The sequence below is a fragment of the Pseudopipra pipra genome, chromosome 5, assembly GCF_036250125.1.
Source record: "Pseudopipra pipra isolate bDixPip1 chromosome 5, bDixPip1.hap1, whole genome shotgun sequence".
Classification (NCBI taxonomy): domain Eukaryota; kingdom Metazoa; phylum Chordata; class Aves; order Passeriformes; family Pipridae; genus Pseudopipra; species Pseudopipra pipra.
Genome location: NC_087553.1, coordinates 30,366,336 through 30,385,569, shown reverse-complemented (window position 1 = coordinate 30,385,569; position 19,234 = coordinate 30,366,336). Strand labels below are relative to the sequence as shown.

Here is a 19,234-nt window from a genome sequence, read left to right as displayed (position 1 = left end):
TATAATTTCTATATTCCTTTTCTGAGTTAAGTAAGGTGGCTGGCCCATCCACCTAAATATAGCTGGTTGTTAAATTTCATCAGCAGATGACACATCATGATTATCAAGTACTTTAGTTCCTACCTATTCCTCCTACCTCCTTCCTTCCTTCCTTCCTACAGGCCTACGTTGCCCTTGATCAAAAGAGCCTTCAAATATAGCTTATTTGTAGTCAGATTGGGTTTATATAATAGTTCTCATGTGACTCGCAAAGTTACCTACAATATCTACGGATGTAAATAAGGCCGTTCCAGCAGGCCTTTCCTTGTTGGGTTTTTAAGAGCCCATGGTCAGATAAAAATCTGTAGTTGCCACTATATCACTTCCCATGTGCCCCAGTAGGAAATCTAACAAACTCTACATTGTTGGCATTTGTCACCTCCTGGACTTGCTCCTTAAAATGTTGATATTTCCTCACCTTCTCAGGTTCTGTGTTGGCAAGTGTTCATAATTTGCTTTCATATCTGATGTCTATATCCATCACCAGTGCTTGACTACCCTTAACAGGCGCTATGTCAATGTGTGTCAATCTACAGCTCATTTTAGTGATCTCTTAAAAGTGGCTTGTGGAACCTTTCTTCTAGTCTCAGTGTATCCATAACACCAGGGCACGCTTGTACAGTGGAATAGCTAGATTAGGTGAAAGAACCTCCAAAAACTCTGCCTTGGCCAACACAAAGTGAAGCATCAAAAGCCCGCAGTAATGGAAGCCACCGAGGCTGTCACTCAGAAAAGGAATCAGTATTGTGGGAGTGCAAAACCACCTCCATGTGACCTGGCACAAGGACAGAGAGAAACAGCTCAGTTGGGAGTCACTGGTCAAAAAATAATTAGGTGGTGTTTTTCTTTACAAACATCTGTACAGTGAGAATGCCATTGGAATGTAATTTTTTTCTGTTGCTGTCATACTGCAGAACTTGTGTCTGAGGAGCAGCAAAGAGAATTGTTAGATATTGATGGTTCCTCAGAGGTGATGGAGGATGGGATAAGGAAGTTAAATACCATCGGTCATTACGAGGTAAGCACAGAAGCCATACCAATGAGTTGAGAAGCAGTTTCTCCACAACTTAAATGTGGTCTGCACAGAAGAATCTCAATTGATCAAAATCTTGAAGAGATAGCTGAGCATCGTCAACAGAAAGAAAGAATTGTGTGACACACAACGTTTTTGCCAGTGAGTCATGTCTTCTGTTACTTTTCAGAGGTTTACAGGGCTGCTTGGTTCAAGCATACTAGGTAAACTGTTAATTCTGTTGAGCACTTCACTTAAAACAGCATCTGATTTCTGGCTATGAGCATTGCCTTGAGTCTCTTTGATCTCTGCTGTTGAGTTTGTCTTGCTCCATGAGCAAGACACCCACCTCATTTTTGATTATCTGAACAGGCAGTAGTGATACTTGTGAAATCTCATCAAGAGTCAGAATAAAAAGCACTGATGAATTTGCTCTCTCTTCTCTTGAGACCTCCTGTGTCATTCAATTTCCCTTTTTCTCTCTGTTTCTGCTTCCATCTGCTGTTGCCACTTGTAGCATAAGTTTTCTCTCTGCTTCCAATTTCACCTGTAAACCAGTCATTTGCAGTGCTGCAGTAATCTGTCCATCACTGCAACAACACACAAGGCTGCAACTGGTGGCAGGGCACTTCTGAGTGTAGCACACTGTTAAAGCGTATCAAGCAGAGTTACCTCTCTAAGGAGTTTCCAGTGACACCAGTCAAAATGGAGGGTGGGAGAAGTTTTGCTGCTGTAGGTCTGTGCCATGCAATGCAGTATGGTGCTGAGGAACCTGAGCCAGCATGGAGCATGTTGCTGTCTGCATGAGCAAATAGAGTACCATCCATAACGAAACAAGGACTCCTAGCAGGACTTTGTAGCCTAGGCAGAGCACAAGGCTGCTTAGATATGAAGCCAGCTCATTCAGAGTCACTTTACAGATTCCTGTAGGTGTCTGTAGCTCTCCTTACCTCGTAGGAGTCAGCGGTGAACCCAGATGTCCCGAGTCACAATCCAGTGGCTTAAATACAGCTTTTCCTATGCCTGTCTTGAACTTTGTCTATAGATTAATCTCCTCCACTCCACTTGCAGAGATTTTGTACAAATTAGGACACTGTAGAGTTGCAGTTTGAGTCTATGCAGCAAAGGTCAACATAGATTTGAATCTGATTAGATGTTCAAACTTCTGTCTGATGTGACAGTACCTGCCCTCTTTACCACAGGCAACTATCATAAGTGCTCCCTGATTTTACCCAGCAGCCCTTTGCACTTCCTGAGCTCATGGCATGCTGTGGGTCATGGGTGTCTATTGGTCACTGTCATCCCTGGGTATCTTTGTCCCAGCCCTTGTTGTCATCGAGGTTTCTGCAGGCAGGTGCAAGCTAGGAGACTCAGTTGTTTTTACTGAGCTGTAACCACACTAATTATAGCTTAGCAGCTGCCTTATAAATATTGTGCTGGATATCTCTGTTAGCTATTTTAGTTCTCTTTTTCTGACGAAGTAGTCTACATTTTAGGCAGAAGCTCAGTGGCATTTCAGGCAGTGTGTTAGTGGCAAGTATTAGCCATTAACATATCTAGTGTATTTTCTTGTATGCATATTAATGCAAAAGGGAATGTAAAGGTGTCTAGCTAGCAAGAAAAAGGAACACTGTATATACTGTGTGAGGGCAGTAAAATTGCCTGAGAAAATTCCAACTTACATTTCAACAGTACCTAGAGTTCTGTGGCAAGCCTGAATTTTTCTTCTTGTTTGCCAGCCTTAAATGCTAGAAAGTAACCAGATGTTTGAGACTGGGAGGTACCATCAAATCTTTTTAAGGTACTGGAGCATGAGGGTTGTGTTGTGAAGGTCCCAGAGTCAGCAGTCATTCTTGAAAAAGCAGACTTAGTTTCTACACTGATTTTTAAAACATGCAAGAAGGGGTTATTTGCATTTTTGTGTGGTGTCTGTGAAGAGAAGAAAAATCCTCTGTACTATTAGACTTTCGTGTGTCTCTGACCTGTATGCTCTTTTGCACTAATTTTTTGCTCCTAGTAGTGTTATTGATGTGATTATTTATGAGGTCTGCACTATTGTTTCCATGAGAGTAACCACAAGCCATGACAAGAAAGTTGCTGATTATCTTGACATCCTATTCCCCACGCAAGAAGAGAGCTAAACAACCACTTTCAGATCTGCTGTCCAGTCACAGATCTTCAATTCCTCAACCTGGGACAGCATCACATGTTCCAGGAGCAGGCAGAGCCCCAGAAAGCAAATCTGAATGTGTGATCTAGGGAGCTGACTGGCACGAACTGGATGATAGTAAGGACAGGAGGCCTGGAGAACAAGGAAGAGGTATAGGGCCACACTACTTCTGTTTTGCAAAGTAGCTGTATTCCATGTTGTCTGGAACTGAAGAGATCTTCCCTCTACCAGTTTGCTCCGGTTGGTGATGCACCTGGAAGAGCAAAGATATTTTAAGGTGTCAATGGGAGCAGCCCACTACAAAAAGTGATTTAGACAGCAGGACACAAAAAGAAGGGCTTTTTTAAATTTTTTTTTTTAATTGGATCACACAGAAAGAAACAGCAAGTATGGCTGCTGCAGTAATGATAAAGAAGGGAAAGCATAGTCCACTTAATACTAAAAGCATAATTTGTCCCAGAAATAACACCTAAAGTGGGGGCTTTGGTTATGGCTGCACTGCAGCAGTGCTTCTGGTTCCTGGAGGAAAGCATGGTTCTCCCTGTGAGCTCTGCCCATCTCCCTCAGGACAGGAGCCAACAGCATTGAGCTGCTCTCCTACTTCTTGGAGAGGATATGAAGGCAGCTTATTGCCCACACAGCTCTGAGGGGGTAAGCTGCTGTGTAGCCCTGTTCCTGTTTACCTATCTTCAGGGCCAAGTAGGAGGACTCTCTGGGTGTTCGTTTCACGTCACAAGCTAGCCTTAGAGATTTTCCCACTTGTTGTATGGTTTTCAAGTGCACTGTGTTATCTGAAAGAGGTTTGAAACTCAGTATGATAAATGGAATCCCCACAAATCATAAAATGGATTGCATTTACTTTCCAGAGCAAATGTAAGTGCAGATTTTTTTGGCATAAGACACAGCTTTTGATAGAGTATCTTAATGTTTAAACTGGTTTCTCACACCAGGCTGGCTGCCAAGGTTTAAAAAACACTTAAATTGTTTTGGCAGAGATCCCTTCCTAGAACTGGACAGTTGTTTTTGTAATTATAGAGGCAAGTGCACTAGTTCTTGGCAAGACTCAACATTTGACAGCAGAGCAGTGGTGTAGCTCTCAGTGGGAGCCGTTTTTTAGTTACTCTTTGACAATAAAAGCATGGTTTGCCAGTTTGTTTTAAAGATAATACTTAACATTCTGGCAGCACTATAAATTCAGGGAAGGAGGAGGTAGATTTTTCCTAGAAATCCCATGGTGGTAAGATACAGATCTTGATCTTATGGTGTGTAAATATTTTGCTCAGTTTGAAAATAGTTCTTGGGAGCACCAGGCTAGACCCTCAACATGGCCCCTTCGTAGGATGCGGGGAGAACAGACTGAGCTGAAGAAAAGGGGACCAGAAGAGAATTCATCTTTGTGTGCACCTCCCTGCCTCACTTTCCCGTAAGATCCTATTTCATTGGAGCCAGAGAAATTAACCCCAGCAATCTATAGAAAGATGGGTGCAAGAAACAGCACAAAGCAGTACATGAAAATGAAAATGTCCAAATACGGGCTGAACCAGAAAAATCAAAAAAGGGAAAGGTCTTCAAGGCTGGTTCATTGGAAGAGATGCCTTCCCTCTTCTTAGATAAGTTACTTGTTAGGTAAGGCTAATAAACTGCAGCTACTGCCCATGCCTGAAGGTCGAGCCCTGGCTGCTGCTGAAACCCGTGCACACCACGGTGAGAACGAAGTGAGCTGGCATGTTCCTGTGCTGCCATGGACTGAAGGAAATGAAGGAGGAAATGAAACTGCTGGTTTCGTGAATTCTAGACTTTTGTTTCAAAATTATATATTTGTTCTTGCTTACAGATTTCAAATGGAGCAACCATAAAAGTCTTTAAAAAGAAAGCAAATATCCGATCAGGTAACAGAGGAACTGCAATCTATTTAAACTTTTGTGGAGCATGATTGGGAATGCAGAGAGCTGAGCTGTGACAGGTTCTCTCTTGGTCAGTAGGAGGACAGAAAAATGTACTTGGATTTAGTTGAGCCAAATGAAGAGCCATGTTACCCTGGCTCTGGGCCTCTGGCAGGCACAGTGGGCCTAGGACATGTGAAGGAGGATAGAAAGACTTACAGTTGTCAGCAAATGATTACTTAGAGATACAGGCTCATAGGCAGGAAGCCCGGGTGACTCAAAGTGCTGACTGTTGAAACCAACACGGGGAACGTGCCTTTCTCTGGTGCCCGGAGTTGTATATCACAGACAGAGTGGTGCACTGTCCAGAGACAGGCATAACAAAAAAATGTAATTTTCCTTATTTTCTTGACTGCGTTTCTGAAAACTTTGGCTTGGCTGACAGCAGGTCAGGAGTTAAAGGGTGCTTACGGGGGGTCAGTTCATCTCACCTACCACTGGGATGCAGGTTGCTCCCACCCAGCTGGTGGCTCAGGGAAGAACTTTCTGTAGCCCCTGGGAAAAACATGCTCCTGATGTGTGGTTCACTTCACCATCAAAGTTAGGAGAGATGTGTGCATCTCACTGGGATGTCATTGCCCTCTCTCAGCAAGGGTTGCTGTTCTCAGCCACTGTGTTTAAGCCTGACCTCAGCCCACCTGCGCTGAGCACTCTTAGAGACTAAACCAATGCAATCATCTCATCTGTTGTCTCTTGTCCTCCTTTCAGAGGAGCTGTGATTGCTGCCAGCTTACCCCCGCAGCAGATATGGTGCCCTGGCTTAGTGGTCAGAGCTACAGGTTGGCACTGGGGAGGTGCCCAGAGCCTGTGCATTTCTCAGAGGCTTCCCCCACACTGCAGGCAGGAAAGGATGATGCTGAGTCTGCTTGCTTGGCATCCTGGCATGCACCATGCTGCACAGCCCAGAGCCCAGCAGAACTCACGAGCCTGTAGCTGTGTGTTTTATTAATACCTGTTTGCTCTCTGCTTTCTGTTGTTTAGATGTGGACTACTCGGATGAGCACTGTCATTTGGTGAGTTGAGTCATTACACTGCTAAGTGGTAGATTTAATACTGAGCTGTATTTTTATCTATGTAATCTCTCTAATCTCTTCATGACAGATTTTACCAGACTCGGAAGCAAACAAAGATGTGAAGGGAGCAGGTCACAAAGGAAAGCAAAAATTCAAAGTGAAAGAAATGTATCTCACAAAGCTTCTGTCAACCAAGGTAAACTGTAAAGGCTTTATTTTGGGGGAGGGCTGATGTTGGGCTTGGCTAGTTTGGCACAACAGAAATACAAATTAAAGCAGAAATTGTGCAGACTTCCTGCATGTATATCAAATGTTAAATGAAAAGGTAGCATATAAAATTCACTGCTAACTATGGATTATCACCATTTGCAAAGACACATTGCATGTTTTCTAATGCTAGAGTTCTAAAATTGTCTATTACTCAGACTCTCTGTTTCCTCAGTAAGCACAACCTTTATTTGTCAGGTTAAAGAAAAAAGGCAATTATTGAGCTAATGGAAAGTGAGTTTTACCACTGAGTCCTATAGAGCAAGAACGATCCTCTCCGGAGAGACAACTTTCAGTCAACAATCTCCCTGGTCTCCTCTAGAGTTTGCTCAGCTTAGAGACAACTTCAAAAGCCTGAGTTTCACAAAATACTGCCTATGAAATGAAATAGTCTGTTAGGGTTTCAAATTAAGCATCTAAAATAACTAGATTAATTTTAAAAACAAGGTCCTTAGGATTTATAATGCAATTACCTAATTTATGCAATCTGCATTCCTTAGGAATAAGCCCTGATTACTCCCTCTGGTAACGTCATCTTGTTTCTGACTTACTCAAAATGGTTATAAAACTCTTTGCAACAGTATATTATTTAAAATATTAATCAGAGCACAACACTGAGAGCTGTCCAGTATGAGAGGCCTGAAGGCATGATGATTATAGCCTTCTTGCATTTAAAAATCTATCAATCGTTATTTAATTAGGTTGTTGATAGCATCTGAAGTAATTTGGGACACTACCCAAAGTGAAAGTAAAGACTGGTCATTTCTCATTAGCTGTGAAAACTAACATGAGCCCTCAGGAATTTCTGGAGTAAACCAGTAATCTCTTATGGTGGAAGACTGAAGTGCAGAAGAAAAGATCAGGCTCTTAAGAAACAGTCCTTTTAAAGGGCTTTAAATTAGTCGTCTCCATCTCGAAAATGAAACACTGCTTTGAACAACAGTGCTCTGATACCCTTCTCTGTGAAGTTCCACCCATGATACGCTGCACACCAAAGGAAATTGCATTGCACCATGTCCCTCTCCCTCTCTCTCTCACCCATACATGCACACAGACACAACTGCAGAGCTTACCACTTGAAATTAACTGGCCGGTAGTGCATCAAGACCCTGCGATATGCTTAAATCCTTCTCATTGAGAGAAGATTGGGCTGAACTGAGCTTCAGCACAGATGTGAAGAAAAAAGGTGCAAAACAGTGTTTTGCTTTGTTTGCCTCTACTTATGAATACTTTATGATTATGTCAGCGAGTCCATCAGCAACCAAGCCCTTGCTTTTGTGAGCCAGATAGCTTCACTTCTGTATCAGAAAAACGCAGTTTTCAGTTCTTCTCTCTAGCATTAGTGTCTTTGTATACCACCAATAGCTGTTATGCTAGAATTAGACCAAGTGCCAGAGCCACTTGGCTGTGAAGTGTTGATGAGCACGTGTGTTGAGTATGTGTCGCAGATGGCACCATGAAGACCAGTGCCCTAGGAAACTGGTTAAACTGCTCTTCCTCACCTCCATCTTACTTTCAGCCACAAGTTCCAAATGCCTTTGGCAACAGTGCCAATAGTATCCCAAGAGTTGATGTAGCCTTTGTTGGACCAAGTGATACCTTCCACCTACGATGTATCATGAAGTTCACCACAACTCCCCTGTTGGCAGAGCAATAGGATGTGTGGCATTTGAAAGCAGCTAATTGCGGTGTATTGTACTTTCATTTTTGTTACTGACTATCTTATTTTCCAATAACCTGTGGCCTTGATGTTTGCCACAAGTATATTGTAGTTTCTGTGTGTGGTTGTCTTGGGACATGCTCAGCTCTCTGAGGTAAAAGATCCTGTTCTTTTCTTGTGTAATAACAAAATGTTCATTGTGTTATTTTTTCAGGTTGCAATTCATTCAGTTGTTGAAAAGCTCTTCAGGAGCATTTGGAGTTTACCCAACAATAAAGCACCTGTTGCCATCAAGTACTTTTTTGACTTTCTGGATGCCCAGGCTGAGAGCAAAAAAATTACTGACCCTGATGTGGTCCACATATGGAAAACCAACAGGTATGCCTGTTGGCACATGTGCTTTCGGAAAATGACGTTGCAAAGACGGAATGGGTCATCTGTGATCAGAAGAATAAGATTTTGGCATGTCTGGGAATAAGATGTGGTTTGGGTCTGTGGATCACAGTAATTTTAGTGTGTTGATTTGACACCAATAAAAACCACCATGGCTTCCAAGACTTATAAGTCCGCATACTGACTTCACACTCAGGGAGCAGTAGCGGCAGGTTGAGAGCATTATTTGAAAATGGGTGCCTGACTGATGTTTTTGCTCCATAACCTTTGTTCCCTGACCCCTTTTTTTAACATGAATAAGCAGCCCTGAAATGTGCTGCTTTCCATGAGTGCAGTGTAATTAAGTACCATTTTAAAGCAGTTGTTAATTAACCTGAGTGGTTAACTTTAAAGATGCTTGTTCCTTCTCTGTCTAGTCTTCCTCTTCGCTTCTGGGTGAACATACTGAAGAATCCCCAATTTGTCTTTGATATTAAGAAGACTTCACATATAGATGGCTGTTTGTCTGTAATTGCACAAGCTTTCATGGATGCCTTTTCTCTAGCAGAACAGACCCTCGGGAAGGTAATGCTGCCCTTCCAGTCTTCTGCTAATTTCTCAGCTACTGTCTTTTTCAACTGTATAATGATTCAGGCGATGAAGTTCTGGATCTGCTGACATTCAGGGCAAAACTGTCAGTGGCCTAATTAAGCTGGGTTTTTGTTCCTTGCTGGTCTGTCTCCCAAGACTTTGAAGAATCACAAGGAGACAGACAGAGCTATGAGAATGCCGTATTTATAGTTAACTGCTGCTTGTCTTCTCTGCAGTTCATTTCTGCACAGTGAGTTTACACAATTTGTGGAAGAAGGTGGAAATTGTAAGATCTTAATGAAGTTTCAAACTAGTTTTAAACGAAGGTTGTGAGAGTACTAATATTATTTGATAAGTAGTCCAGATTTCGTCTGCCACACACTAATCTGCAGAAAACACACACAGTAAGCTGCTGGAAGCTGTAAGAATACTTGAAAAAGCTCTGAAGTTTGAAATAGTTCCTTCCACATTTATTAGCTGCTCCCTTTTTATATGGAAAATTATTTGCTGGAGTACCAAGTCCAGACATCTTACATTCAGAAACTCTTTAGTACAGTGTCCGGAACTCTGAGCACCAGAAATAATTCATTTTTTCACAGGATATTTTCCTTTTCTTTGGACCAAAGCAGGAAGCATTTGTTCAGGCTCATGCTACTTTTTACCCTAAAAAAATGTATGTAAAAATGGACTAGTTTCATATGTGATCTAGTCCAACTGCTCATCTGTTAGAGGTAAATAGCAAATAATGTGCTTATTTGTCATATTTTAGGAGTGAAGTATCATAAATTAAAGCTAACAAATACATCACTTCCTTCATGGAAAAACTGCAAATGAGCATGATTGTTAGATTTCTGTGCTTAACATATATTGTGAAGTATTGCTGATAACTGCAGGAAATGTCTTGTGGTCTTTTAGTACTAAAACGTGTTTACTTTTCATCGGTTTTAGTATTTTATCTTTAAATATGTTTTAGCCATTTAGAAAACAAGCATTTAAATCGTTTCATCACACAGTGGAAACAGTAGTGACAAGATATCACATGGTTGTGTCATTTTTTCCCCAGAATTTAAACCAGAGCAGTGACAGGAGACTACCAGCCCCCACTTTTACATTCTGAAAATACGGTTTCCAAATGGGGCTTTGACTCCTACCACAAACATCAGCACTTATTTCCTCGAATGAGCCTAAAGCTCCCAGATAGGTCAGTGTTGATCCAGATTGTTGAAGTCCTGGGGTGAAAAAAATCCCTTTGGCTGTGCATGTCTGGCAGTCAGCTCTCCATGCGCTTGAACCACGGAGGGAGAGGAGTAGTAGGGACCAAAGAGTTTTAGGAGGACCTCTGCCAGGACAGGATCTAGGGGAACTTTCAGCAGTACTGCTGAATGCTGCATGTAAACAGGGTATTGGCCTTGGGCCCTTTGGTTCAGCTTTCACGCTCTTTCAGGTCTAGGGAGCCTTAAGGAGGAAGTGAGAAATAAAAACATATCTGTGGAACAAATGGTCACCCCTTCTGATGCCAATAGAAATCATTATATGGTAACTGTCACGAGATACAATACACTACTACTGTTTTTCATCTTTGTTTCATAACCTTGGTTCCATGCACATAACCACTGCAAAGAAAAAATGAGTCACACAGATACAATTAGATGCAATTAACTGTGTGGAGGTGGAACCTTAGGAAATCTGTGCTGTGAAAAGTGACAACGCTTCAAATTTTTTCTTTTAAGGAAGCACCAACAAATAAACTTCTCTATGCCAAGGACATTCCACTCTACAAGAAGGAGGTGAAAGCGTACTACAAAGCCATCAGGGATCTGCCTCCATTGACCACTGCAGAGGTTGAAGAATTTCTAGCTCAGGAATCTAAGGTATGGTTGAGAAGCAGGAACTTCATTTGCTTTCATGTTAAGATTTTTTAAAAAGGAGAACTATCTGACAGGAACTATTTTCTGTTTTAGAAACATGAAAATGAATTTAATGAGAAAGTGGCCTTGTTTGAAATCTACAGATACATAGTGAAATATTATGATGAGGTAAGCACAGCTGCTATGCCTGCTTAACCCTTTAATGTTAACTTAGGCTTGAAAGTGGTGCTTGACAAAGTAACCAAAGGCTGGCCTGATGTGCAACCTCCTGAGTGCCCCTCCAAAGGCAGCCCCTCCATAGTGCAGCCAAGACTGCTCCTTCCACTGAGCCGTGTGGGGCCAGAGCAGTGCAGCCCCCACCCCTCTGAGGGGTCACAGGCCAAAGGGCTGTAAGTGCACCTCCCCTGTCACTGCTGTATTTCACAGAGACACTAGCAATAAAATTCTCCCTGCAGCTTTGAGGAAGTTCCTATATAGTCTAGGTTTCTTGTTCTACTGTGTTTGCAGAGTCTCTGCAAATGCCTGTCACAACTCCTGTGCACACGCTCCATTTCCCTAAAGATTCAGAAATCAGATTAGACTGTAGCACCAGGGCTCTCAATTTAACAGTCAGTACAAACACCTCTGCAGAGCAGCTCAGCCTTACAGCAAGAGGAGTCTGCTCCTTTCCCATCATAGCCCTCTTAACGCTCTGCTCTAATAGCCTTTCTCTTAAAGAGAAGCAGCTGTAGCTTCCAGTGGCTGATATTACTAACAAAATAAATCTTTTCTCAGCTGAAAGCACTTAGTCACAGGCTACCTCTAAGCTGCTTTCTAAGAAAATCCCTGCCCTCCACTTTCCATGATAGGATTCTCTGCTCCATTTTGCTCTGCATCCTTAACAGAGGCTGCAAGGAGGATGCTTGTGCCTGTACAAGGACTCAGATAAGAGCCAGCTGGGGTGTGTTGCCTGAAGGCCTCCTTACCACTTCCAGCAGGTTGTCTGGGTCTCCCAGCAACCAGGCCTTTCTCTCTTTCATCCCCAACAGCACAGCATCAGCACTTGCTGTAATCATCCAGCTCTCAGTCACCTGTTAGCTGGCTTGCCACTTCTGATCTCTAACATCTCAAATTATCTGGGTTCAGCATCAAATCCTTGCCTCCTAAAAGAAGCTTGGGATGATACTCAGATAATCACACATTATTAAGCTCATCAAAATTGTTGATACAGGAAAATTCAGTGTACTTTCAAGTCTTAGTGCCCATTTTTGGTTTTTTGAAGCTCGCACTGGCTAAACTTAGCCCATCCTTAGATGGAAATCCTCCTTTAACTCCTCTCCCTCTGGCTTTTGACTGGGAGCAACTAAACCTCCTTCACTGTTTGCTGAGACCTGTCCCATTGTAGAGTTGCCAGCAAAGAGTTTTCAGACAGCAGCAGTGCTCCTTCCTATCACCTGGGCCTGGGGCCAAGTAGGCAAGTTAGAGGAAGAGAGGCAGTTTATTACCCTCGGTTTATATGACAGAGGAAGAGAAATAAAATATCATTTGCAAATCTTCTCTAGGGTAAAACTGGAGCACTGGCCTTGCCTCACACTTTGGGAGATGAGTATCTGCTAGATTTGTTTTGTTTTTTCTGCTTGGCTCAGTCATTCTTTTGTGGAAGTGTTGCAAATCCTGTGATCAGAACGACTTAAAAGGAAAACTACCGAAATAAAGTGTTAAAGTCAGAAAAGAATGTTTACAGATAGTCAGGCATTCAGATGGATTTTTCTGTCAGCAGTTGTTAGAATATAGAAAAGCAGGCTTTAAAAAATAGCAAGTAAAATAAGCACTAAAAAATTATTTTCTCTTTTGCTAATTGTTAACAGATTGTCAGCAAACTCGAGCGAGAACGGGGGTTTGAAGAAGTCCAGAAGCAGCTCCAGCAAGTAAAAGCCTTATTTGATGAAAAGAAAAAATGCAAATGGCTTTGAGCAGAGCACTGACTCACAGCATCACTATGGGAAATTTTAAATTAGTGCTACTGCTCCTGAAACTGTTTTGACTGATTATATGTACAGGGTTTGAAACATTTGGACACTCTTCTCCACTCTGACCATTCAAGTAATATCTACGTTTGGGAATGAAATACGGGCAGGGTTACATATTCAGACGTGGGCATGTAAAAGTGAATCTGGTGTTGGCAGGGCCAGCATTTTTAGGTACTTGAACACACATAACCCTTTGGTTCAAAAATACTGTCTAAGTAAGCTTTCTGCTTACACAAGGTCATAGGAGTCGTGCAAAATACACTGTAAGTTCAGAGTCGCCCATGTGAACTTGCAAGTTGCTTAGCTCGTTTTTTAAGAGGGAAAGCTGATGTTTTGCTACATCCTTTCAGCAGCTTGGCAAACTGTGAGGGTGAGCTCCGGCTTCAGAATACGGGTCAGCTCCAGTTTCCTTCCTTCCAGTCAAATGTTCACTGGTTCCTGTTCAGGGAAAAAAAATAAACAAACCCCCACATAAATAAAACCCAACAAAAACCTGGCACCAAAGTGACACTTCAGATAAGTGTGTTTAGCAGAAAAAAAGTGGGTCTGAGGTTTGAAGGCCAAATGCTACATGGCAGGACTTATCTTCCTTAGTTTAGAAATTCCATGTGCAAAGTGAAGCCAGCTGCTGAGGGAAAGAGGCAGGGGGGAGGCTTTCGGAGAAGGGTGCTGGGCCAACATCTCTCTGTGTTTACATTTCTACCTTTCCATCCTTAAATAAGCTGTGAAACACTTGTGAGCAGCTTCACAGGTGAAACTGCACTGCATCAGAACACTGTTGTGATTTGATGAAGCAGCTGATGGCTGCACTTCGGTGCATAAATCTATACTCAGGTGCATGATCGGCCCATGCATCAATGCTGACAGTCCTGGCCAGGCTTCTGTCTGTGTACAAGGGCCTCACAAACCTGAAGCCAACATGTGGGGGGGGGGTTCAGGTCAAAGAAGGTTAGTTTAATGATATGTAAGAACAGGAGGACTGGTGTAATCTCTGTGTATGAGAAACTGATACAAATGTGCTCGCTGGGGTTGGGGTGGGGAGGGGTAACTGTCTGCCTTAGTCTGGCTGGGGTTTTTGAGGCTTGGCCATTTTGAAAGGAAGGAGTCCATTACATTTGCATTGGTGGCTAAAGTCAGCCCAACTGGAAAGCAGGCGCATGGCTGTGCTGCTGAGATGAGGCTGGTGCAGTGGCTACTGAAAAAAGCCATGGAGGAGCAGCCGTGGCTCCAGCTCTGCTACTGCACCAGCACAATCCTGCCCTCTGCTACAGAGCTGAAATGATTTGTCACCATGGACTCTGCTTCCGTCACAGGAGACTCTCACGCGCCCTTAGGTTTGAGGTAAGGCATTGATGACACGGAGATAACGTTTCCATACATTTCTGGAGGGATCCACTGCTGGAAGTGAGTGGCCCACAGGAGAGGGAAACACTGTCACCTGCCTTGGCAGGATGTGCCAAGTTTGGTACAGGAAGGCAGTGCTGGGACTGTGAGCAGCCAGAGATGGCTGTGCAGGGCTCCCAGGCGGCAGAGCTCCAAGATTTACTGCCACGTGCTGCTGCACTGGGGGAGCCCTGCAGCTGCAGGCCAGCAGTGCTGAAGCTGGCTGGTTTGGGCACAAAGGCTCCCAGCACCTGGTACAAGGTACAGTCCCATGGCACACGGCTGGCCAGCGCCCGCACACGTTAACCAAGCCTTGGCTGAAGCAAGGCCGGCTGGTAACGTGGAAAAAAAGCAAACACCAAAACATGTTGCCTGCTGGTCTGCCCCCTCCCTGCTGTGTGATTGCACAAGTTGTACCTCTTGCATAGCAGAGAGGACAGCCACCAAACAACCCATACTGTGATGGCTTTGTTGTGTTTTTTTTTTTTAATTCAAGTCTTACTCTTGCTATTAAGTTTACACTTTATACTTGATGGAATGTATGGCTTTGTTCAGGAAACTGCACTACAATGTTGCAGTACTTTCAGCAGTTCTCTGCCTGGCACAATGTATTTTGATAGTTCAATTTTAATTGGAAAAAAACCCCAACCCAACCCTAACCTATCTTGCCCTCTGTCCTAAAGGAGTGGATCATGGCTTGACTAGCACTTAAGCTTGGAATACCTGTATGTAAGGGCTTGATTTTTATTATTCTTAATCTAACACTTTAAAGCAGCATCAAATAAATAAAAAAGCACAGTAACTAATATTGAAGGAGTGGCATGAGCGGATTACTCTTTCCAGTGTGAGAGTTCTGTTCCACTTCAGGTGTTTGCTGGCAGTGCATTCAAATGAACTGTGATAGTTTTGTTCAACAGTAACCTTCTGTACAGGCAGAAAAAACAAATCCAACATTTCTGCTTGAAAAGCTGTAAAATATAATCTGTTTGCGTGGGTCTGATCCTGTGAGCTTCACTATATGTGTTTATATTGATGAGGAAATGAAAATCAGTCCTATTCTGTATTTGTACTACTGCTTGTTTGCTACAATAGCTTTAATGATTTCTAGAGATTAAGTATGTGTTGAAGCAGGCCCTGTAGCTTTACCTACAGCCTGGAATAGGATTATTGCCTTTTATTCAAGCCTCCTAAACAGTGTCACTCTGTTAGTAAACCATTTTTAAGTCATGCTGGGACTTTGTAACCCATCAAGTGGATCTCACAAAGTGGTGTGAAGTATAATTAAGTGATTGTGGCTCTTTTGGTAGGTTTGGGTCAGCACACAAAACATTGGCACACCATTTGCCGTTACTGTTACACGGACAAAAAGAAACCTCTGTATTATGGCAACCCAACAGTTCTAATCACATTCTCAGAAATGAAAGCAAACTTCTCTTCAACTTACTGTCACATGTTTACAGGCAAACTGCTATGGCAAACAGTGTATTTTCTAACACTAGCTTACAGAGCATTATTTTGCAGTCATCTAGTTTGAAGGCAAATCTTACTAATGTGTAAAGTAATTCCTGTTGTACAGAAGTTAACCTGTTGTTTAAAATTAATGGTTAAAAAAAAGTGCAAATGACAAATACATGTCGGTGTTTGTATGGGTTTATCTAGAATAAAAGCATTTGGAGGTTAGTTTGATTGTGTACTTTAAAAAGGTTAAAAGAAAGCAAGAACAGCTGGTAACAATCCAATCCAAGGTCATGCAAAGAACACAGTGGCATCAGATGAGGAATACCTGCTGCAGCTCCAGCCCTGCGAGGCTGCAGGGCAGAACCATGCAGGTCAGCACAGCACAGTTCCATCATGCTGAAGTTGGGAAGTACAAGAAAAGGATGCTGGGGAGGGGATTGTCTAAAACCCAGTGGCTGCTGAGCAGTGACCTGCAGGGCCTGGGTGGAGGGGGATTCCCAGTTGCCTTCCCACCTGTAGGAAGCAGCAGCAGGCCAGGGACAGGCTGGATATGCAGTGCCTGCCACACCTCCACACAGCATTCAGGAGCTGCACTACAACTACACCACTTAAAGGCTCTGAGGCTGATGATAATTTTAAAAAGCTAAAAATGTTAAAAAGGAGGATAACCCAATAACCCTTCTTTCAGGAGAAGGTGCTGCAGGGGCAGGAAATTGTCTGTCATTCAAAAAGCCTTAAACCAGCTGGCAAAGGGAGCCCACAAACCTGGTGGTGACGATCATTCTTCCTCCTTCTCTTACACTTCTGCCACCCGCCACATCTTCCCTAGTTTGTATAAACCACCCTCCTTGCCCCCCAACATTAGAGTGCACCTTGTTGAAGCCCACACAGCCAGAGGCAGGGACAGAGACACAAGGCTGCCGAGAGCTTGCTCTTTGCAACTGTTCCATGCTGGTAGATGCTGGTGACCATCCCATTTGGCAAAGGTGGCTCAGGCACAGAGAGGTACTTCATACAAATTAATCCTGCAGGAGACAGCAGTAGCTTCTGTTTTCCACAGAGAAGTTTAACAAACTTCCCAAGAAAGGAAAGGACATGGCATTCCCCAATTTAGTGTTCCCACTGAAACACTCCAAACCTTGTGCTGCTCACTCACACGCCCACCCTACCTCCTCCTCCACCGCAGGAGGACGGAGAGGAGAATTAGAGGCACAAAAGGTAAAGATCATGAGTCAAGATAAGAACAATTTACTGGAAACAGCAAGGAGATAAGAAAATGAACAGCAACAACTTTAATAACAGTGTACAAAGGAGGCAAATGATTCCCACGCGATTGCTTGCCACATGGAGCCTGGCAAATACCCGACCGTGCGACCCAGAAGGGACCCCTTCCCCTGTCCCCAGAAAAGGACATGAGGTAGTATAGAATAACCTCCATGTCCTAACCATGGCCCTCCTGGCTACTGCAAAAATTAACCCTGTCCTGACCAGAACTGGGACAAATCATACTTCTGCACTGTATGGAAAATCAAAAATGCAGCCTCTGAGAGGGAAACTGAATCAATGCCAATGTCACCATATGCAACGTAGTTATTCTGCTGACTGTTCCTATAGTCTAACAGCAATACCCTATTATAAGAAATTGCAGCGTATTCTCACTGTCCCAGACTTTTGCTGCAGTACTTTGGGGAAAAAAAAAAAAGAATAAAACACCCGAATACAAATAAACAAACAAGACCCAGATAAAATAATTACTACAATTCCAGGAAAGTCATCACTATCCAGTAAAAACAAAATAAAAAATTAATTCAGTTTTGCAAGTTTCTATTACTGAACTGATAATGAATGGGAAAAAATTTAAATACTTTCAACCTTGAATAAATAATTTTATTGTAGGTAAGTAAACAAATTAGAGTGGCAACAAATGCAAACATATTCTCATAATGTGAAGGCAATTTGTTACACTTATCTCTGCATATTATATTAAAAAAATTATATCCTATTCCCAATTTAACAATTCATGAGGCACATTCTCAAGGGTTGCAAATAAAAAGTTTTCAGAACTTTTAAAATCTCATTTCATCCTCTTTATGTCCATGGGAACATCAAAATAACAACCCAGATGTGGACTACAGCATTGTTAATGATGGTAACGGCAACCCAGAGTAATGGACAGTAACTTCTACATTGAAGAAAAGGATATTAGCAAGTAAGTTTTAAAGGATTTATAAAAAAAATTTAAATTTTTATTTTAAATGGCAGGTATTTTTTCAGCAACCCATACCTTGCTAAATTATTTTTTTCATGGGCTGAGATTATTTCACGTTTTGACTTTGTGGAAAATTACAGAAAAACTTATCAAGAAGGAGTGCCTGCCTTGGCAGTAGTTCACAGACTCATGGAATGGTTAGGGTTAGAAGGGACCAAAGATCATCTAGTTTCACCCCCTGCCAACGGCAGGGACACCTTCCAATAGACCAGATTGCTCAAAAACCCATCCAGCCTGGCCTGGAAGACTTCCAGATGGGGCATCCACAGCTTCTCTGGACAACCTGTTCCAATGCCTCACCACTCTCATAGTAAAGAATTTCTTCCTAATATCTAAGCTAAACCTCTCTTTCAGTTTAAAACCACTGCCCCCTTGTCCTGACACTATGTACCCATATAAAAATTCCCTCTCCTTTTTAAAAGCCCCCTTTAGGTACTGGAAGAATAATGTGGTTTCCCTGAAGCCACCTCTTCTCCCTGGTGAACAACCCCAGCTCTCTCAGCCTGTCTTCATAAGAAAACTGCTCCATCCCTCTAATTGTCTTGGTGGCCTCCTCTGGACTCACTCCAACAGGTCCATGTCCCTCCTGTGCTGGGGACCCCAGAGCTGGATGCAGCACTCCAAGTGAGGTCGCACCAGAGCAGTGTAGAGGGGGAGGATCACCTGCCTCGACCTGCTGGCCACTCTCTTTTGATGCAGGACACAATTGGCCTTCTGGTCTGTGAGCACACACTGTTGTGTCCAGATTTTCATCCACAAGAACCCCCAAGTCCTTCTCCACAGGGCTGCTCTCAATGACTTCTTCTCCCAGTCTGTACTCATGTCTGGGATTCTCCAAACCCAGATGTAGCACCTTGCCCTTGGACTTGTTGAACTTCATGAGGTGCTCATGGGCCCACTGCTCAAGTTTGTCCAGTTCCCCCTGGATGACATCCCTTCCTTCTGTTGTGTCAACTGCACTGTGCAGCTTCCTGTGGTCTGCTAACTTGCTGAGGGTGCACTTGATCTCACTGCCTGTGTCACTGATGAAGATACCGAGGAGCATCAGCCCCCAGACAGAGCCAACCCTGAGGGACACCACTCATGACCATCCTCTACCCAGACACAGAGCCACTGACCACAGCTCTCTGGCTGCACCCATCCAGCCAATTCTTACCCACTCAATAGCCCATCCATGTCT

General features: G+C 43.1%; 1 protein-coding gene across 2 annotated transcripts in view; it reads left to right on the top strand.

The window, feature by feature from the left end:
- Positions 1–17,969, top strand: part of PLXNC1 (plexin C1) — a 71,767-nt gene extending 53,798 nt beyond the window's left edge. The window contains exons 23-31 of one of the 2 annotated variants that reach the window (XM_064655422.1): positions 954–1,057; positions 5,056–5,110; positions 6,146–6,177; positions 6,266–6,373; positions 8,319–8,482; positions 8,914–9,061; positions 10,798–10,938; positions 11,029–11,103; positions 12,783–16,007. In XM_064655422.1, the coding sequence (XP_064511492.1) occupies positions 954–1,057; positions 5,056–5,110; positions 6,146–6,177; positions 6,266–6,373; positions 8,319–8,482; positions 8,914–9,061; positions 10,798–10,938; positions 11,029–11,103; positions 12,783–12,887 (932 nt within the window). In that variant the 3' untranslated portion in view covers positions 12,888–16,007. Of the gene's footprint in view, positions 1–953; positions 1,058–5,055; positions 5,111–6,145; positions 6,178–6,265; positions 6,374–8,318; positions 8,483–8,913; positions 9,062–10,797; positions 10,939–11,028; positions 11,104–12,782; positions 16,008–17,907 lie in introns of those variants that run through there. The other variant, XM_064655423.1, reaches the window with a different exon arrangement.
- Positions 17,970–19,234: the final 1,265 nt, after the last annotated feature.